The sequence below is a fragment of the Conger conger genome, chromosome 12 (assembly GCF_963514075.1).
Source record: "Conger conger chromosome 12, fConCon1.1, whole genome shotgun sequence".
NCBI classification, from domain to species: domain Eukaryota; kingdom Metazoa; phylum Chordata; class Actinopteri; order Anguilliformes; family Congridae; genus Conger; species Conger conger.
Window position 1 is genome coordinate 20,543,957 of NC_083771.1, and position 17,688 is coordinate 20,561,644.

At 44.9% G+C, this 17,688-nt stretch overlaps 1 protein-coding gene across 1 annotated transcript; it reads left to right on the forward strand.

Annotated features, from left to right (window-relative positions):
• Nucleotides 1-1,892: 1,892 nt before the first annotated feature.
• Nucleotides 1,893-15,605, forward strand: LOC133142236 (DEP domain-containing protein 1B-like). Its single transcript, XM_061263333.1, has 11 exons — nt 1,893-2,030; nt 3,639-3,904; nt 5,410-5,551; nt 7,176-7,303; nt 7,896-8,026; nt 8,298-8,345; nt 9,566-9,706; nt 10,256-10,422; nt 10,967-11,143; nt 11,580-11,765; nt 13,100-15,605. Exons 1-11 carry the CDS (start codon nt 1,995-1,997, stop codon nt 13,265-13,267), a joined length of 1,590 nt encoding a protein of 529 aa, XP_061119317.1. The 5' UTR covers nt 1,893-1,994; the 3' UTR covers nt 13,268-15,605.
• The last annotated feature ends 2,083 nt before the right edge of the window (nt 15,606-17,688 follow it).

The following is a 17,688-nucleotide window of genomic DNA, read 5'->3' on the forward strand; positions in this document are numbered from 1 at the left end:
TTTTTTATTTTTTTTTTTTAAAGCCACTGTATCTGAAGTGGGAACTTGTGTGTTTTGACTTTTCGCCTAATCCCCTGTTTCACTTAATATTATGTAAACAGCTGGGTCTGAAGTTATGATTATCACTTGGCTTCTAGAATGTTCTCACCGTTCATCAGGACACTGGCCGGAAATGTTTGGTTGTATTGCAACTGAAATGGGTGGGGTGGGGGGAGGGGAGGGGAGGGGAGGGGAGGGGCGGGGTGCGTGGAGTTGAAGATGCGGAAATGAGAACTGAGAAATGAAACCGATCACAGAGTGACAAGAGAAATGTTTCCATCTCCGGTGCATGAACTCTCCTCACTGTGGAGGGCCCAAAAGATGGACAAGAGTCCCATTGTGTGACTGGAATCCTGTTGAGAAAAGGCGATGGACATTTTGCTGAGTGGAGGGCATCTTGTCATTTTCGTGACCGGTTTTCAGGCCGAGCCCTGGCTGTCAGAAGAGCTTGGTTGGTGTGTGTACAGAACCTACTTTTGAAAATAAGTGTAATATTCTACTGTATATTTAAAATGTGAGATCCTGAGTCTGAAATCTAAAGTGTTAAGCCACAGTGCCTAAGCAGAACGTGTCATCCCTGCATGCAGTCTCCTTCATTTAGTCCCCTGTGAGGAAGCGCCCATGAACACTGTACGTAGTGCACAGTCTGTAGTGCACAGTGCGAGTGGCTGAGATATAGTTCTGCATCCTGTATGGGACGGGGTAGGAGGAAACTGCATGGGATGGTGTAAAATGTGTAGCATTAAGCAAAATGTGTGATATCGGATAGGGTGGCAGTGTAACATCTGTGACTGTTTTATATTGAAGCCTGCCTGTTTGTAGTAATGAATGTCTCTTTATTTTAGACATGATACCACATTCAACATTGTACATTTGAGAATGTCATTCAAAATGTTTTTACGTGCCAAAATAAATTATTCCTATTAAAACCAGTATTTGTGGTTCTTTGCCGAAATCCCCTTTTTATTACAAGCGTCTGGATGAATATCAGTTCTTTGGCGATACTTGTGGTTATCATTTTGTTGCCGAATGTCATTGAAATTGGTTTGTATTTATTAAATAAAAAATAAAAAAAAATTCTTCTCCCTTTTCCATTTTTAACTGAAGCTGGTTCTTCACTAGTAATTTGTAGTGGCACTGCATTGCACTCAGACATTTAAATTTTGAATACTTTTTTTTTTCCATTCAATTTGCATAAAACTGCATGTACTAATGTGGCATGGGAAAACGGCAATGACGGCCCATATATGGTACAATGGTATTAAGACACGTCTGACAACATTAAAATGGAAGTGGTTTGAGCTCCAATTTATTTCATAGGTCTTGTGGCCAGTACTTCTGTGATTAGGTATCTCCATATACAGCTGTAGTAGCAGTTTCTCCAAAATTCCACAGCTTAAAAAAGAAAAATAAATGTCAATTTCTGGACTGCAAGCCAAAAATCCCAAGCTCTTGAAATGATTTCATCTGTAATGGACCGACCAATGCAATCCGAGCCCCATTTATTCCGTTCCGTAGTCGTTCTCCCCTGCCCTCTAGTGGTAAAATATACATAAAACTGCACAGCAGTGAAGTTTCTTATCATAAGGATTCCAAACTCTTTTCTCGAATCTCTTTATCACAATCAAGGAAACCAAACTGTACATGTTTGTGATAAACCAAAATTTGAATATGTGGTTAATAAATGCAGATCACCATTGCCAAAACTTTGACAATACCAATAAAAATATGAAGTACACGACGGTTTCTTGTGCATCTCTTCCGGGTATTGTTCGTCATTGCCACGTGATCACCATGTACGCCAATCACAGTGCGCAGTTCTGTGTGCAGAGATTCAAACTGTTTGAGTGAGTTCAGATACGGTGATTTGAGTGGTTTCCAGCTAGACTGGCAAATATTTGTGATATTATGTACGATTAACATGAGAAGGATTGTTTGAATAAAGGTAGAAAATAATGATTGGTCCAGGTCCTTACAGGGCAACAAAACTGGTAAGTAGTCGTTTCTAATTGAATAAATTATGTTTGTAACTCAGGTTGGTTAAACAGTTAGTCGACTGTTACTAACGTTACTTCATTAGGCGTGCCACTGTTTGTAGCTAGTTAACGTTTATTAGCTGAAACGTTAGCTATTAGCTAGTTAGCTAACTGAATAGTCCTAATAAATTATTTTAATAATAACAACTGTTAATAGTACCGGACAGTACTGTTCAGCTCGTCGTGTAACTTAATAACGTGAGCTAACTACTTCGAACGGACACGTTAGTTCGCTAGTCTTAACATGTAGGTTACTGTTTTGGGTAACGTTGTCCTTGAGTTTTATCCAACTAACCGTTAAATGTTATTCTGTTGTGAAAGTACCTAGTCTGTCTAACGTTATGAGATCTCTCAAGCTAAAACGAGTGGTAACTGGCTAGAAAAGTGTTTTGTTATAACGCTGTTCCACTGGACAACTGGTAACCAAACAAACATGATCTTGCTAGATACATGTGGAGATGCAGTACGTTAAATTAGGGTTAGGTTTGCGAGATGCACTGATGTAACGTTGGTACATTCACTTATAGCTATACCCAAACTCATACTTTCCGTGCGTCCGTTTGTGTGTTTCTTTGTGCGCTCAGTCTCACGTGCTTGCATACTGCAGTCCTGCGTCTTGTTTGTGTGAGAAACGCTGATCCTAGATCTGCTGGATAACTACACAGGATATAATCATTAGATGCAGACATTATTATAACTGTTAAACAGAACTTAATCCGGAACTAACCAACGGTACACAATGAACATTACAATTGCCCAAGCAAATAAGCGATCCGATGCTGGCCTGACCGGATAAATCTGGAGCTCTTGCCTCTCATCTTCGGTAAAGAATAGCCAAGCTAACAGAAATGTGAGCTGAACGTCTTTTGACCAGCCAGTAATTTCGAAGTCATAGCATGCACGGCAATACCTGGCTGGTATTGGCTGGCGGAAGGTAGTTTGGGGCACCATATATAATGGAGGTGTTGTGTTGGTGGTTAAGGGTTGTGTTGGTGGTTAAAGGAGATGTGGTGTTGGTGGTTAAGGGAGGTGTTGTGTTGGTGGTTAAAGGAGGTCTGGTGGTGTTGGTGGTTAAGGGTTGTGTTGTGTTGGTGGTTAAGCCTGGTGTTGTGTTGGTGGTTAAGGGAGGTGTGGTGTTGGTGGTTAAGGGTGGTGTCAGTGGTTAAGGGAGGTGTGGTGTTGGTGGTTAAGTGGTTGGTGTTGGTGGTTAAGGGTGGTTAAGTGAGGTGTGGTGGTTAAGTGGTTGGTGTTGGTTGTTAAGTGGTTGGTGTCTGTGGTTAAAGGTGGTATGGGGGTTCAGTGGTTGGTGTGGTATGGGGGTTAAGTGGTATGGGGGTTCAGTGGTTGGTATGGGGGTTAAGTGGTTGGTATGGGGGTTAAGTGGTTGGTCTCTCTCTCGCATTGGAATGAATGGTTAAGTGGTTGGTCTCTCTCTCTCTCTCTTGCACTGGTATGGTGGTTAAGGTGTTGGGGGTTCTGTGGTATGGTGGTTGAGTGGTTGGTGGTTAAGGAAGGTGTGGTGTTGGTGGTTAAGGTGTTGGTGTCTCTCTCTCTCTCTTGCAGTGGAATGAAATTATCAAGCTCTTCCGGGGAGGCATGCCTCTGCGCAGACACTGGGCGCATTTCCGTAGCTATGACAACAGCTTCAGCGGCTCCGAGGCCGTGGACTGGCTGCACGCACTCCTGAAGCGCAACCACAACTTCGGCCCGGAAGTCACGCGCCACCAGACGCTGCAGCTGCTGCGGAAGTTCCTGAAGAACCACGTCTTCGAGGACGCGAAGGGCCGCTACGGCAAGGAGGACTTCCAGGACAACGGGCAGCTGTACAGGTGAGCACTACGACTTTGAGGACAACGGGCAGTTGTACAGGTGAGCACTGTGACTTTGAGGACAACAGCCAGTTGTACAGGTGAACCTGTGACTTTGAGGACAACGGGCAGCTGTACAGGTGAGCACTGTGACTTTGAGGACAACGGCCATTTGTACAGGTGAGCACTGTGACTTTGAGGACAACGGCCATTTGTACAGGTGAGCACTGTGACTTTGAGGACAACGGCCAGTTGTACAGGTGAGCACTGTGACTTTGAGGACAACGGCCAGTTGTACAGGTGAGCACTGTGACTTTGAGGACAACGGCCAGTTGTACAGGTGAACCTGTGACTTTGAGGACAACGGGCAGCTGTACAGGTGAGCACTGTGACTTTGAGGACAACGGCCAGTTGTACAGGTGAACCTGTGACTTTGAGGACAACGGGCAGTTGTACAGATGAGCACTGTGACTTTGAGGACAACGGCCAGTTGTAGAGGTGAGCACTGTGACTTTGAGGACAATGGCCAGTTGTACAGGTGAGCACTGAGGCTTTGAGGACAACGGCCAGTTGTACGGGTGAGCACTTTGAGGACAACGGGCATGATATGTAATATTCTATCAATGTACTGCATGGTAATTGTGGCATCAGTCAATTACAGGACGATAAAATAAAGTGAGTATTGTTATTCTTGTCTGTCATGGGTGCTATTACAAGGACAAATGGCTGCATTGTAATTGAAGCATCCCTTTATATTGAATTGCAAATTTGCAAACATCCTTGCAAATGAGAAGATCTTCTGAATGGACCTCCAGGGTTAAATAAAGGATTAAAGCGTAGCAGCAGTTGTGATGTGGCTGAGCTTAATAAGCAGGTTCCGGCTGACGTCCCTGTGTGATGTAGGCTAACGTGATGCAGTTTCCTGTGTGACTTACGTTAGTGTGACAAGGTTTACATTACATTACATGGCATTTAGCAGACGCTCTTATCCAGAGCGACGTACAATGAAGTGCAAATCAAACACAAGTATGAGTGCTAAGAGGACCGGAGAGGACAGTTCAGTTCCGAGTCCTATAATCCGAGTCCACAGATAATCAGAACCTTTGAAGAGTACAATCAACTTTCAAACTAGCATACCACAGTTGGCAGCTAGAATACCTTGAATACAACAGCCAATAAAAAACAATATCTATACAATCTATACATAAGTGCCATTACAGTCTAAGGCTAATCATGGTAGTGAGTTAGGGAGGGAAAGGTGTAGCCTGAAGAGATGAGTCTTCAGTCTGCGCTTGAAGGAGGTCAGAGACTCTGCCATTCTGACATCCACCGGGAGGTCATTCTACCACCGTGGGACCAGGACAGACAGCAGTCGTGAGCGTGAAGTGCAGGTGTGGCGAGGGGGAGTCGCCAGACGGCACAAAGTGGCAGAACGGAGGGGTCTTGTTGGTGTATAGGTCTTGGTTTAGGGTTGATCAGTGGAAGGAAGCCCTGTAGACTATTTCCTCTTGTTTGCGCTGTGCCAGGTTCCCTCCCTCCTCGCCTCTGAAGCCCCTTCCCCAGCGCGTGCCCCTGGCGGAGAAGGGCTTCCTCCCCAAACTACCCAGCTGGGACGACTACGAGGAGGTGGAGCTGCCGGAGAAGGTGCCCATGAAGCCGCTCATTTTGGTGAGAGAGAAGGCCTCCCCAGCCTCGCTCGCCCAGTGTTAGCACGTTAGCCATTTCTTACACCCTCACAGTACTGCTCAGGCTGCTGTGATAATGATGCATTGTGTGTTTATAGGTTACCTGCTCTATCAAAATTAGTTGCCTTGACCCCAAAGCATATTTATTTACTATCCGAAAGAGGATAATGTAAGCTTTCTAATGATACCGAAGTTATCTCTGCACTCCAGATATCAAGGGAGTATTCAGTTTCATTTAGAGTGCCACCAAAGCATGTTTTTCAGAAAACGGCTTCAAAGTTTTGTCGTGAGAGTTATGTGAGGCTGGGAGACTACTGACACTGGGCTAACGAAACTCATTTAGTTCAGCTCACTAATAACAACCGGTGCCGCAGAGAAATCAATGATGGTGGGTGCTTTTACCAAATTACCAAACTGTGTGGTGTGAGAGTGTGTGAGAGTGTGAAGCAATGTTCCCCCTGAAGGGTGGAGCATCCGCTTGGGGGAGGCCAGCTGCCATTTTGTGCCTAAATGCTCAGTGCACGCATGCTTGCAAAGGGACAGATTTAATTAGATAATTATACACATGGGTCTTAATTAGGGATCTGCAGGGCCTTAAAAGTTTTCACCCCCGTTGATAATTTCCTGTTTTGCTGTGTTGGGAAGTGAAGTTAAAATATATTGAAATGTTTTTTGGACATGCAAGGAGTTCCTCCTTACTGGCAAAATAGGGCAGCCTGTAGCCTAGAGGTTAAGGTACATGGGACCCGGAAGGTTGGTGGTTCAAGCCCCAGTATAGCCATGATAAGATCTGCACAGCTGTTCGACTGTTGAGCAAGGGCCTTAACTCCAGCTCCCTGCTGAGTCTAATCAACTGTAAGTCACTTTGGACAAAAGAGTCAGCTAAATAACAAATGAATTCATATTATTTACAGTGAGGTCCATAAATATTGGGACATCGACACAATCTTTTTGGCTCTATACACCACAATGGATTTGAAATGAAACGAACAGGATGTGCTTTAACTGCAGACTTTCAGCTTTAATTTGAGGGTATTTACATCCAAATCAGGTGAACGGTGTAGGAATTACAACAGTATATGTGCCTCACACTTTTTAAGGGACCAAAAGTAATGGGACAAACTAACAATCATAAATCAAACTTGCACTTTTTAATACTTGCAAATCTAGACCTTTTATCTGCTCCTTGTAAATGAGATAATGAGGGAATAACACACACCTGGCAATGGAACAGCTGAGCAGCCAATTGTCCCATTACCTTTGGTCCCTTAAAAAGTGGGAGGCACATATAGAAACTGTTGTAATTCCTACACCATTCACCTGATTTGGATATACCCTCAAATTAAAGCTGAAAGTCTGCAGTTAAAGCACATCTTGTTCGTTTCATTTCAAATCCATTGTGGTGGTGTATAGAGCCAAAAAGATGAGAATTGTGTTGATGTCCCAATATTTATGGACCTGACTGTATATTAATCTTGATGAATGAACGTGTACGCTGGCTGTAGTGTGTGTGCTGTACAACTGAGGTGGTTTATGTGCAGGTGTGTGTGTGTGTGTGTGTGTGTGTAATTGAGGTGAGCTGAAGTGGTGTGTATCACGTCTCCCAGAATTCCGAGTCCTGGAATAAGAGACACAGCATCGCCATCGGGGAAGTGCAGGAATGCCGGCTGATCCGCAGGCGGGAGATCACTCAGAGACACGTGGACCACATCTGGAAGTCCATGGCATTAGCACAGTATGTACTACCATTTTCTTTTCATTGTACAGGTGAGAGTGAAGACATCTTTTGTGTCAACAATGAAAAGTATAATCATTTAAAGTATGCAACAATATAAGCAAGGACAACAAATGGGAGATGTAATAACTTTTTTTTTGTATATTGTTTCAGTAGATTGTGCAGGTGTTGAGGCTGTTGGATGTGTTGACTTTTGTGTGGGCAGGTGTTGGGTGTTTGGGCAGGTGTGGGCAGGTGTTGGATGTGTTGACTTGTGTGGGCAGGTGTTGGATGTGTTGACTAGTGTGGGCAGGTGTTGGATGTGTTGACTTGTATGGGCAGGTGTTGGATGTGTTGACTAGTGTGGGCAGGTGTTGGGTGTGTGGGCAGGTGTTGGGTGTGTTGGCTTGTGTGGGCAGGTGTTGGGTGTGTTGACTTGTGTGGGCAGGTGTTGGGTGTGTGGGCAGGTGTTGGGTGTGTTGGCTTGTGTGGGCAGGTGTTGGGTGTGTGGGCAGGTGTTGGGTGTTTTGGATTGTGTGGGCAGTGTTGGGTGTGTGGGCAGGTGTTGGGTGTGTTGACTTGTGTGGGCAGGTGTTGAGTCTCTTCCCCTCAGCCTGCAGAGGGTTCTGGGCCTGGACTCTCTGGATGGAGTACTGGACACAAAGACCCTGAACCCGAGGCACATCGTGCACAACGTGTACAGCGTCAACAAGCAGGGTGTGGTGGTGCTGAAGGAGAGATCAGGTGGGCCCGGTATATACACGTTCATCTCTTTCAGTATTATTCTGCTTATCATTCTTGTTTTTCCTTTTACTCCCTGCTTTCTGAACGTCGGTTCTGTCCTGTTTTAGAATTTTAAGTACTTAATTTTTCTGACACATGACTACGACGATTAGGTGTGTGTGTGGTTGTGCATCTGTGCATGTTTGTATATGTACATCTCTGAACATTTTAAAGCACTTTAGTCCTTGCATCCCAATGTTAATGCTTTCCTCATTTCCCATGAAATTCACAGATGATCTACCTCACTGGGTTTTATCAGCAATGAAGTGCTTGGCCAACTGTGAGTACTGAAATGTCAAGGACAAATTTTCTGTCCTGAACATTGCTGCTAACAGTCCTGAAATACTGTAACCCTTTAGTGCCACATGCTGACAACAGACCTGAAATACTGTAGCCCTTTAGCACCACATGCTGACAACAGACCTGAAATACTGTAGCCCTTTAGCACCACATGCTAACAACAGACCTGAAATACTGTAGCCCTTTAGCACCACATGCTAACAACAGACCTGAAATACTTTGGCCCTTTAGCACCACATGCTAACAACAGACCTGAAATACTGTAGCCCTTTAGCACCACATGCTAACAACAGACCTGAAATACTGTAGCCCTTTAGCACCACATGCTAACAACAGACCTGAAATACTGTAGCTCCTTAGCACCACATGCTAACAACAGACCTCAAATACTGTAGCCCTTTAGCAACACATGCTAACAACAGACCTTAAATACTGTAGCCCTTTAGCACCACATGCTAACAACAGACCTTAAATACTGTAGCCCTTTAGCACCACATGCTAACAACAGACCTGAAATACTGTAGCCCTTTAGCACCACATGCTAACGATAGACCTGAAATACTGTAGCCTTTAGCACCACATGCTAACAACAGACCTGAAATACTGTAGCCCTTTAGCACCACATGCTAACAACAGACCTGAAATACTGTAGCTCCTTAGCACCACATGCTAACGACAGACCTGAAATACTGTAGCCACACACCGAGGACCGGGTCTTGTTTCCCGGTCCTGCCAAAAGCCAAGTTTGGCCAGCTCTTGTGGAGCGGCACAATTGGCTCGCTGCTCCAGAGGGAGGGACTTGGCAGATTTTACAGCCTCTAAAGCAGGGACACTGCTTTATTAAATCTGGCACTGGACTCCAAATCCAGTCCTCCTTTTCTTTTCTCCCAGGTAATTAACCAAACAATTAGTGCTACTAATTGTTCAGTCGTCACTCCCGATTCCCAGGTTAAGGGAGGGTGGAAAACCAGCAGTAATTGGCCCTTCGAGGACCATGATTTCATAATCCCTGCTCAGTTGAAGTATTTCAGATTTGCCCCCAGTTGTTGCTAGGGTAACGGCTGGGCCACTGATGTCATAAACGCGCCCACAATGCACTCGGGCTCTGTTTAGCCTGTCATGGCCGCCGGTGCAGACCACCGACAGCTGGTGACTCTGTGTGGTGGAGCTCTGAAGGCTCTGTGGTTGTGTTTGCCTCAGGGCCCAACGGCAGTGAGGCCAAGCAGCCCATGTACCCCGGGTTCGAGAGGGACGTGCTGAAGACCGTGGCAGACTACTTCCAGAAGCAGCAGGAGCCGCTGCTCACCTTCCAGCTGTACGAAGTTTTCGTCAATATCCTCGGTGAGCGATGAAAATGGGCCGATAATAGCAACAGGAAGAGCCAAAATTATTATCGTAACTAATGGTGATGACTACAATAATGCAATATCAATAACCGCAATGGTAACAATATGTCATTATCTAATTACCGTAATAACAACAACAACAACAACAGAGACTGCAGTGATATATTAATGGCTTGTTCTTCTTGGTATTGCTGCTCTGGCTGTCCTGCACAATGTTTCCATTTACTGCTTAATCTGGTATCTCAGGTCAGCTAGAGGAGCGTTCTTATGACTGCAGTCACAGGAGTACCAGACCTGGGGAATATAAGTCATTGTTTTGGATTCAAATACTTTGTCTGTGCTTGATTTTATCTTGTCTGGTGCAATTGAGCCAATCAAAAGGACCAGGAGGTGGGGTTTGTACTTTATGAGAGTATTTCATAGGTTCCAACACACCAGACAAGCTCAGTAAAGTGTAGAGAGTGAAATGTCCTCAGCTGAGTAGTAAAAGTAAGAATAGTGAGTCTCGCTGTGAGTAGTGTGTGACTGAGGCGCTGTGTTGCAGGCCTGCTGCAGAAGAGGCAGGTGGCGGTCGATGCCCTCCAGGTGTGCAGTCTGCTGCTGCCCCCGCAGAACCGCCGCAAGCTGCAGCTGCTGATGCGCCTGATGGTGCGTGTGTGCCAGAACCCCCGGCTGCCCGTGCTCAACGACGCCATCGGGACCCGCACCCTGGTACCCCTCACACCGGCTCCTCCACACTGTGTGTTACTGCGGTCAGATACCCAGTGGATATTATGGACATTTTCAGTGTCAGTCCTTTTCCTAAATCGAGTGCATTGAAATGGGCTTGACCCCCCCCCCCCCCCCCCCACCGGGTATTCTGCTCACACACTCACTTCCTGCCCGCTCACACTCACTTCCTGTCCGCTCGCTCACTCACTTCCTGTCCGCTCGCTCACTCACTTCCTGTCCGCTCACTCACTTCCTGCCCGCTCACACTCACTTCCTGCTCACACACTGACTTCCTACTCACACACTGACTTCCTGCTCACACACTGACTTCCTGCTCACACACTCTCTTCCTGCTCACACACTCTCTTCCTGCTCACACACTCTCTTCCTGCTCACACACTCTCTTCCTGCTCACACACTCACTTCCTGCCTGCTCACACACTCACTTCCTGCCCGCTCACACTCTCTTCCTGCTCACACACTCACTTCCTGTCCGCTCACACTCACTTCCTGTCCGCTCACTTCCTGTCCGCCCGCGCTGCAGATGGTGCAGACCTTCTCGCGCTGCATCCTGCGCTCGGAGGACGAGGAGGACCTGGACGAGCTGCTGGCCACCAGGCTGCTGACCTTCATGATGGAGCACCAGGAGGAGGCCCTGCGCCCCCCGGCCCGACTGCAGAGAGCTGTGGAGGAGCACGTGGCTCACCTGCGCAGGGTCCAGGTCAGTCTGCACCCGCACCCGCCCTGACCGTCAGCACACAACACAGGGCCTCTACACCCGCCCTGACCGTCAGCACACAACACAGGGCCTCTACACCCGCCCTGACCGTCAGCACACAACACAGGGCCTCTACACCCGCCCTGACCGTCAGCACACAACACAGGGCCTCTACACCCGCCCTGACCGTCAGCACACAACACAGGGCCTCTACACCCGCCCTGACCGTAAGCACACAACACAACCGCCCTGACCGTCAGCACACAACACAGGGCCTCTACACCCGCCCTGACCGTCAGCACACAGCACAACCGCCCTCACCGTCAACACAGAACACAGCTTTTTTCTGTTTGTTATTGACCTCTGTTATACGTGTTGTGTGTATATGTGCCTGTGTTTTGTGCGTGCGTGTGAACGTGCCTGTGTGTGCTCCCTCCAGATTAAGTACTCGGGCGCGGACGCAGACGCCTCCCTGGTGTCCCCCTCGTACTGCAGACAGATCAGTAAGGCGGAGTTTGAGGAGCAGCGTATCCGCGGCACCCAGGAGCCAATGGCAGAGCTGCTGGAGGGCATCATCAGCAACAACGACCTGTCCGTCAAGGACAAGAAGAAGAAACTGAAACAGGTAATGCCTCTTGCGTTTGTATTTTGGTGCTTGGTAGCACAGTGAAGTTTATATTAGTGCTTTAGTGATGCTGCTCTTATACTCTCTTGTCTGGGAGTATTGTTGGCCTGGGGCCCTGTCTCACAAAGCAGGATTACTGTTAGCTCAGGGTGCACAACAAGGCCCAGTCAGTTTCAGGTTTTTGTGCCAACTTCTGGTCTTAATATACGATTGAGTAAATTAAATAATTATCTGACGTGTATGAGTACTGGCTACAGCTGCAGACTGGGAGTGTATCCTAATGATTTTACTGTGCTCAAGTACAGGCTTGAACCAGGGTCATTTATAGAGCTGTCAGCAAATTAAAAACAAGGCAATTGGTTGGAACAAAAACCAGTACGCAGACCAGCCCTCGAGGACTGGAGTTGTGCACCCCTGTGTTAGCTGGAAAACTACGTAAAGTAAAACCCAGAACCCTCCCAAATCTGGAACATGGACTGAAGTAAAAAGATGAGCTTTTCCAGGGTTTACTCGGTGCAGCTAATGACCTAATTCAGTAGCCCTGCTTTGTGATACAGGCAGCCCTGGCACTGCTGCTCATATAAATCAGGTCAACACTGTTTCTCCTGCACTGTCGTTTGCTCTGGATAAAGGCATTTGCCAGATGCATGTAATTAAATGTAATGGGATATAACATTGTCTCCGAATGATTAGGTTTCATTATTACCCATCCTATTATAATGGCTTCAGTGTCTGTCTAACACAGAAATATGAATACATTTGTGCAAGTTTTTCTGCATAAGACCTTGCTAAATCCCTATAATCTAATGAATTGTCGCATTTTTACAGAAAGCTGTCAAAATTGAGTCCATATTATGTACCTGGGAAATATGGCCCTTTAGGGGTTTTGCTGTGTTCTCGAGACCTTTTTTGTTTCATTGTATTTGCCTACAGATCTAACCAGGCTAGGCTTACTTGCATGGATTAACATATTGCCATCTATGTAGTGCAATATTTACATGAGCAGTTGAAATAAGCACTCTACCTTTAGGTACACAATGTATGAATTTCACCTTGTTTAACTAAAAATTTCGTACATCACATTTACCAAGTGTAATTTCAACGGTGTAAACTTGGGATAATCAACTCTGGCCCTCAAATCCAGCCCTGATCAACCCCCTATCACAAGAACAGTAACCAATTCCATGCTAATGCTAATGCACTGTACCCTAATCACTCCCCTTGACATGAAGTGAGCACTGCCATGCTAAAGCTAATGCACTGAACCATAATCACTCACTATCACAGGAACAGTTATCAGTGCCATGCTAATGCCCCCCGCCCCCTTCCATCAGTTCCAGAGGTCATACCCAGAAATCTACAGGAGGCGGTTTCCCACGGCAGAGAGCGAGGCGGCGGTGGTTCCGGAGAGGCCTGCATCCCGGGCGAGACCCCAGCTGAAGTTCCTGGCCCTGAAGAAGCCCTTCCAGACCTTTCAGAGGAGCTGGAGCTTCAGAGCATGATCTGGAACTCCAGAGCCTGAGCCTGATCTGGAGCTTCTGAGCCTGATCTAGAGCTCCAGCTCCTGAGCCTGATCTGGAGCTTCAGAGCCTGATCTAGAGCTCCAGAGCCTGAGCCTGATCTGGAGCTTCAGAGCCTGATCTGGAACACTCCAGAGCCTGATCTAGAGCTCCAGAGCCAGAACCTAATCTAGAGCTTCAGAGCCTATGTAGACACACACACTACAGACCAGGTTCAAATACATGCTTGAAACCCACCCTAACTCGGAGGACTTCAGTGAGACTGTTTAAATTTCCTCAATTTTCCTGCAGATCTGAGAATTTTCAATGAAACAGGGTAACCAAAATGTACAATCATATAAAGATTTTTTTCTGGTATTCAAAGGGTTAATATATTTCAAAAACTGTGTCCCCAGTTTGGGTTTCAAATATAGTTCTACAGTCACTACAACTTTCTACAGGGGGGTATTTACATTTTTTATATCCTGCTCATATCATATGATCACAGTGGAGTATAAATGATCTCAACAGATTAAGCTGTTAAATTATTGTGATTCAATAAGAAATGTGAAGCAAAGATGTCTTTGGCTCTGTTTCGACATTACTGCAAGCAGCATGTCAAAGTGTAATGTAAGCAGGAAATTGAGTTTTAACCCCGAAACACATTTCAAAAATGGGGTGGCACTGATTTATTTGGTCCATTTATTGGTGCAGTGATGAACAAATTAGTTTGGTCACAAATTATTATTTCAAATGTCTGTCCCAGAACTCTTCGTATAATCCCTGTTATGATGGTGCTTGCTGTTTTGTGGTAATGGATGGCGAGTGATGGTTGGTGGTTTGAGATGATGGATGGTGAGTGCTGGTTGGTGGTTTGAGATGATGGATGGTGAGTGCTGGTTGGTGGTTTGAGATGGTGGATGGTGAGTGCTGGTTGGTGGTTTGAGATGATGGATGGTGAGTGCTGGTTGGTGGTTTGAGATGATGGATGGTGAGTGCTGGTTGGTGGTTTCAGATGCTGGATGGTGACTGCTGGTTGGTGGTTTGAGATAATGTAGTGTTATTGGGTGATAATAGATGTTGGTTTCAGTCGGCAGCTAAGATGGGAGATGCAGCTGATAACCCTGGAGAACTGGAACAACTCACATTGGTTCTGTGACCTACTATTTATTTCAGAGACCCTGTCCTTCCTTTAAACTGCTAATGCATACAGTGTTTCCAGGAGAAAATATGTCTTTCATTTGCAGTAGTTTTCATTGAGGATAAAAATAATAATAGTAATATTGATAATAATCCAATTTTGCCATAAATTATGGTCCCATGTTCAATGTTATTCCTAAGGCAGGATTGACTTGTATGTTGAAAAATACTTTTATAAAGTGCTTTATTATACGATAAGAGTTCATAGATAATGGTTAACTTGATTACACTGGAATACATTTCACGAGTCCTTGACAAATTGCAATTACTTTGTGCCAATTAACACTAAATAGGGCTGTGAATATTGTGCATAATCTGTCATTCTGAAAAAAGAGGGGCAATTTGAGTAGCCCCAACTGTAAATTGAGTTCCTTTAAATCTTAAACGGGTATAAAATGCTGAACATGTAAAAGCTGTCTACAGTCGGTGACACTGGTACTCATTTCCCAAATATTCCCTTGGAATTATGTAGATTTCCCAGTTCCTAACTGTATGACTCGTTCTTGAATATGTACAATCAGATCTTTGCTTGACTGGTTTGTGAGGTTGTCTTTCTCACATGACTGTGTGTTTTAACACTACTGTGTTCATATTAGTGCCTGGTGACATGATACTGCTACCATTTAATACCGAGAAAAGATGTGTGTGTAATGTTGAGTATTTCACTTATTTTAGTCTGATCCGAATGACTCTAAATGTTACCATTCCACTCTAAATGTGTGTTTTTGTCTGATTGTGTAATGCATGTTAAAGACTAGAATATTGTCTTCTAAAAACTGGTGCTTTTTATATGAACCTATGAGCAGTATGATATAGATTAAGTGTATCAGGATGCACTACTTACAAGCTTTGTGCTTCAGTTCAAAAGTGGTATTTGTAGACTTTTTTTCCTGAGTGCTTTTAACAACGTTTCAGATGACATTTAGGCATGTGAGGGTTTGAGAATTGAAATTTCTTTAAAAAAAAAAAAAATGTTGTTTTGCATCAATGTTAATCCCTCCAGTTGTTTTAATGCTGTCATCTCAGAGTTTGTATATACATGAGTGTAAATTTTAACACTGGATACATTTTATATGCTTATTTTTATATGTATACTTAAAAAAAATGTTTAACCATTTCATTGTAGAAAAAAAAATGTTAAATGCTGGAGTTTGAAAGTTACAAAGTTTTTCTAAAATCAAATTAAAGATCTAGTGAAATAAAGGATTAGTTTTGAAAACAATTTAATCATTGAATAGTTTAATTTTTTGCAGCCATAATTTGTGTCATAAACTGCTGATATTTGCTTTGATAACATTATTTTTGTTGATTCTGGTTTTTGCTGAAAGTATTAGTCACACAGGTTAATGAAATGTTCTTGGTCCTCTGAAAGGTTTGTCCCATTATGTGTAGTTCCTATGGGGGTAAGGCTAAGGTGGATTTGGATTTGTATTGGGTTGTATTTCTTCACAGGTGATAACATTGCCAACCTCTTGAGAAATGACATTCACATTTAAATGAGAACCTTCGCCTAGCTATTTAACAAGGAAAGCTGTAAATGGAGTATGCCGGTTTCTTTAACCAGGCCATATTATGCTATAAAGGACGCATATTTTAACCACTGTGGGAGGAACGTGACCAGCGAGTCCAGAAATCATTTCGCATTTCGCACCAGAAATCAGGAGTACTTTCAATTATAGCATAATATGACGAAGCCATTCAGCTTCTGGGCCATTCAGCCCAGAAATGTACGATAGATCTCACCTCTATATGCCCGCCCCCCCCCCCCCCCCCCCCCCCCCCTGTTCTTTTCTCAATATCTGTTCATTGACTGTCTCTGTGCTAGGCTGCTTAGCCCAGTGTTTCACATTAGCTCTGTGAGTTTCCGTTTGCTTTATTACATAATATATCGGTAGAGAAAATGTACAAAACATTCTTATAAAGCCTAGGCTCAGTTTCCTGGCTTAAACATGACGAAGGGTACACCACCTTTTATTCTTTCATCCACAAGAGGGCGCTGTTTGTGTGCTGTTGAACGTGTTGCGCACTCAGGATAAAGTAAGCGGAGCCATTTACTTTTGCTCAATTTGGTTAGTGTCAAGCCTAATGGTGTCTATACAGCACGCCCACTTAAGTGTTGACTGATGTATATACAATCAAAATGGCAATTAAAAAAAAAAAGGAACCATATCACAGCGGGAGAATTTCCTCAACTGTTTGACTGTGTGCAAGGAGAACAATTTTCGACTACACACACAAAAGCGCAAGCAATATTATATGTTAGGTAATGTAGGCATTTATTTAGATCTGTGCTCTTGAGCTCTTTGGCAGAGATCTCCCATAAATGTTTGCCGTTTTTACTCAGGTTTAACTTGCAGCCAGTGCTCTCATTAGTGGGGTGAAAGGTGGTGACGATTCTAAGCTGAAGAGGGCCCACAGACGGGGGGGCCGGCAGAATTCCTATCTTGGCCCCTGCTTGCAGTAGACGAGCCTCTGTTGTGTGAACGTAGACTATGTGCAGTACGCCTGCAGCCTTATTCGGAAACAAACTCATCTGCGACACCTAGCCTGTAGCCATCAGTTCTCTGAAGCAGTTTACTAGGCTGCTTGTGGTTGACGAGTGGCCCTAATTCAAGAACAGCTTATTTTGTGTGAAAACCATATGGTGGTAGCTGCAGGGGCAGGTGCCACTGATTGGGACACATGGACTCCGTATCCTCTTTAGCTGTCAAGTTCAATGGCATCGCTTAGTTCCGATAATGCCGTTAAACGTCAAATCATTCTTGTGAATGCGCTGATCACAAAATTGGTTTAATCTGAACTGTAAGGTCAATGCTTTAATCATTAATCACTCAGTTTTGTGAGGTGTCATCAAACGGGATCTCGTACTGAGTGTCAAGTGTCAGCCCGTCTAATCGGAAGCCCTTGAGCGTGTAGACTGATGCGCGGCTCTGTTCAGCGCATTAACACCGGAAACCGAGCGAATGGAGCTCCTTTTACGGTGACCTGTGCGAGGGGCTCTTTCAATCGTTGCCCTTGTAAGTCTGGTCTACCCTTGAGGTTGGTATCGAACCGCTTCAGGGACAACGGGGAAAATCCATCTTCATGCAGTGTGTGGGCTGTAAATTTGCTGGTCGCCCTTGACAAAGGCATCTATTAAACAGATGAGTGGATTTTATTTTGTTTCTGTCAGGCTCCGAAAGCTCCTCATGCCAGTTACGCATCGTGCAACAATTATGCTCCCG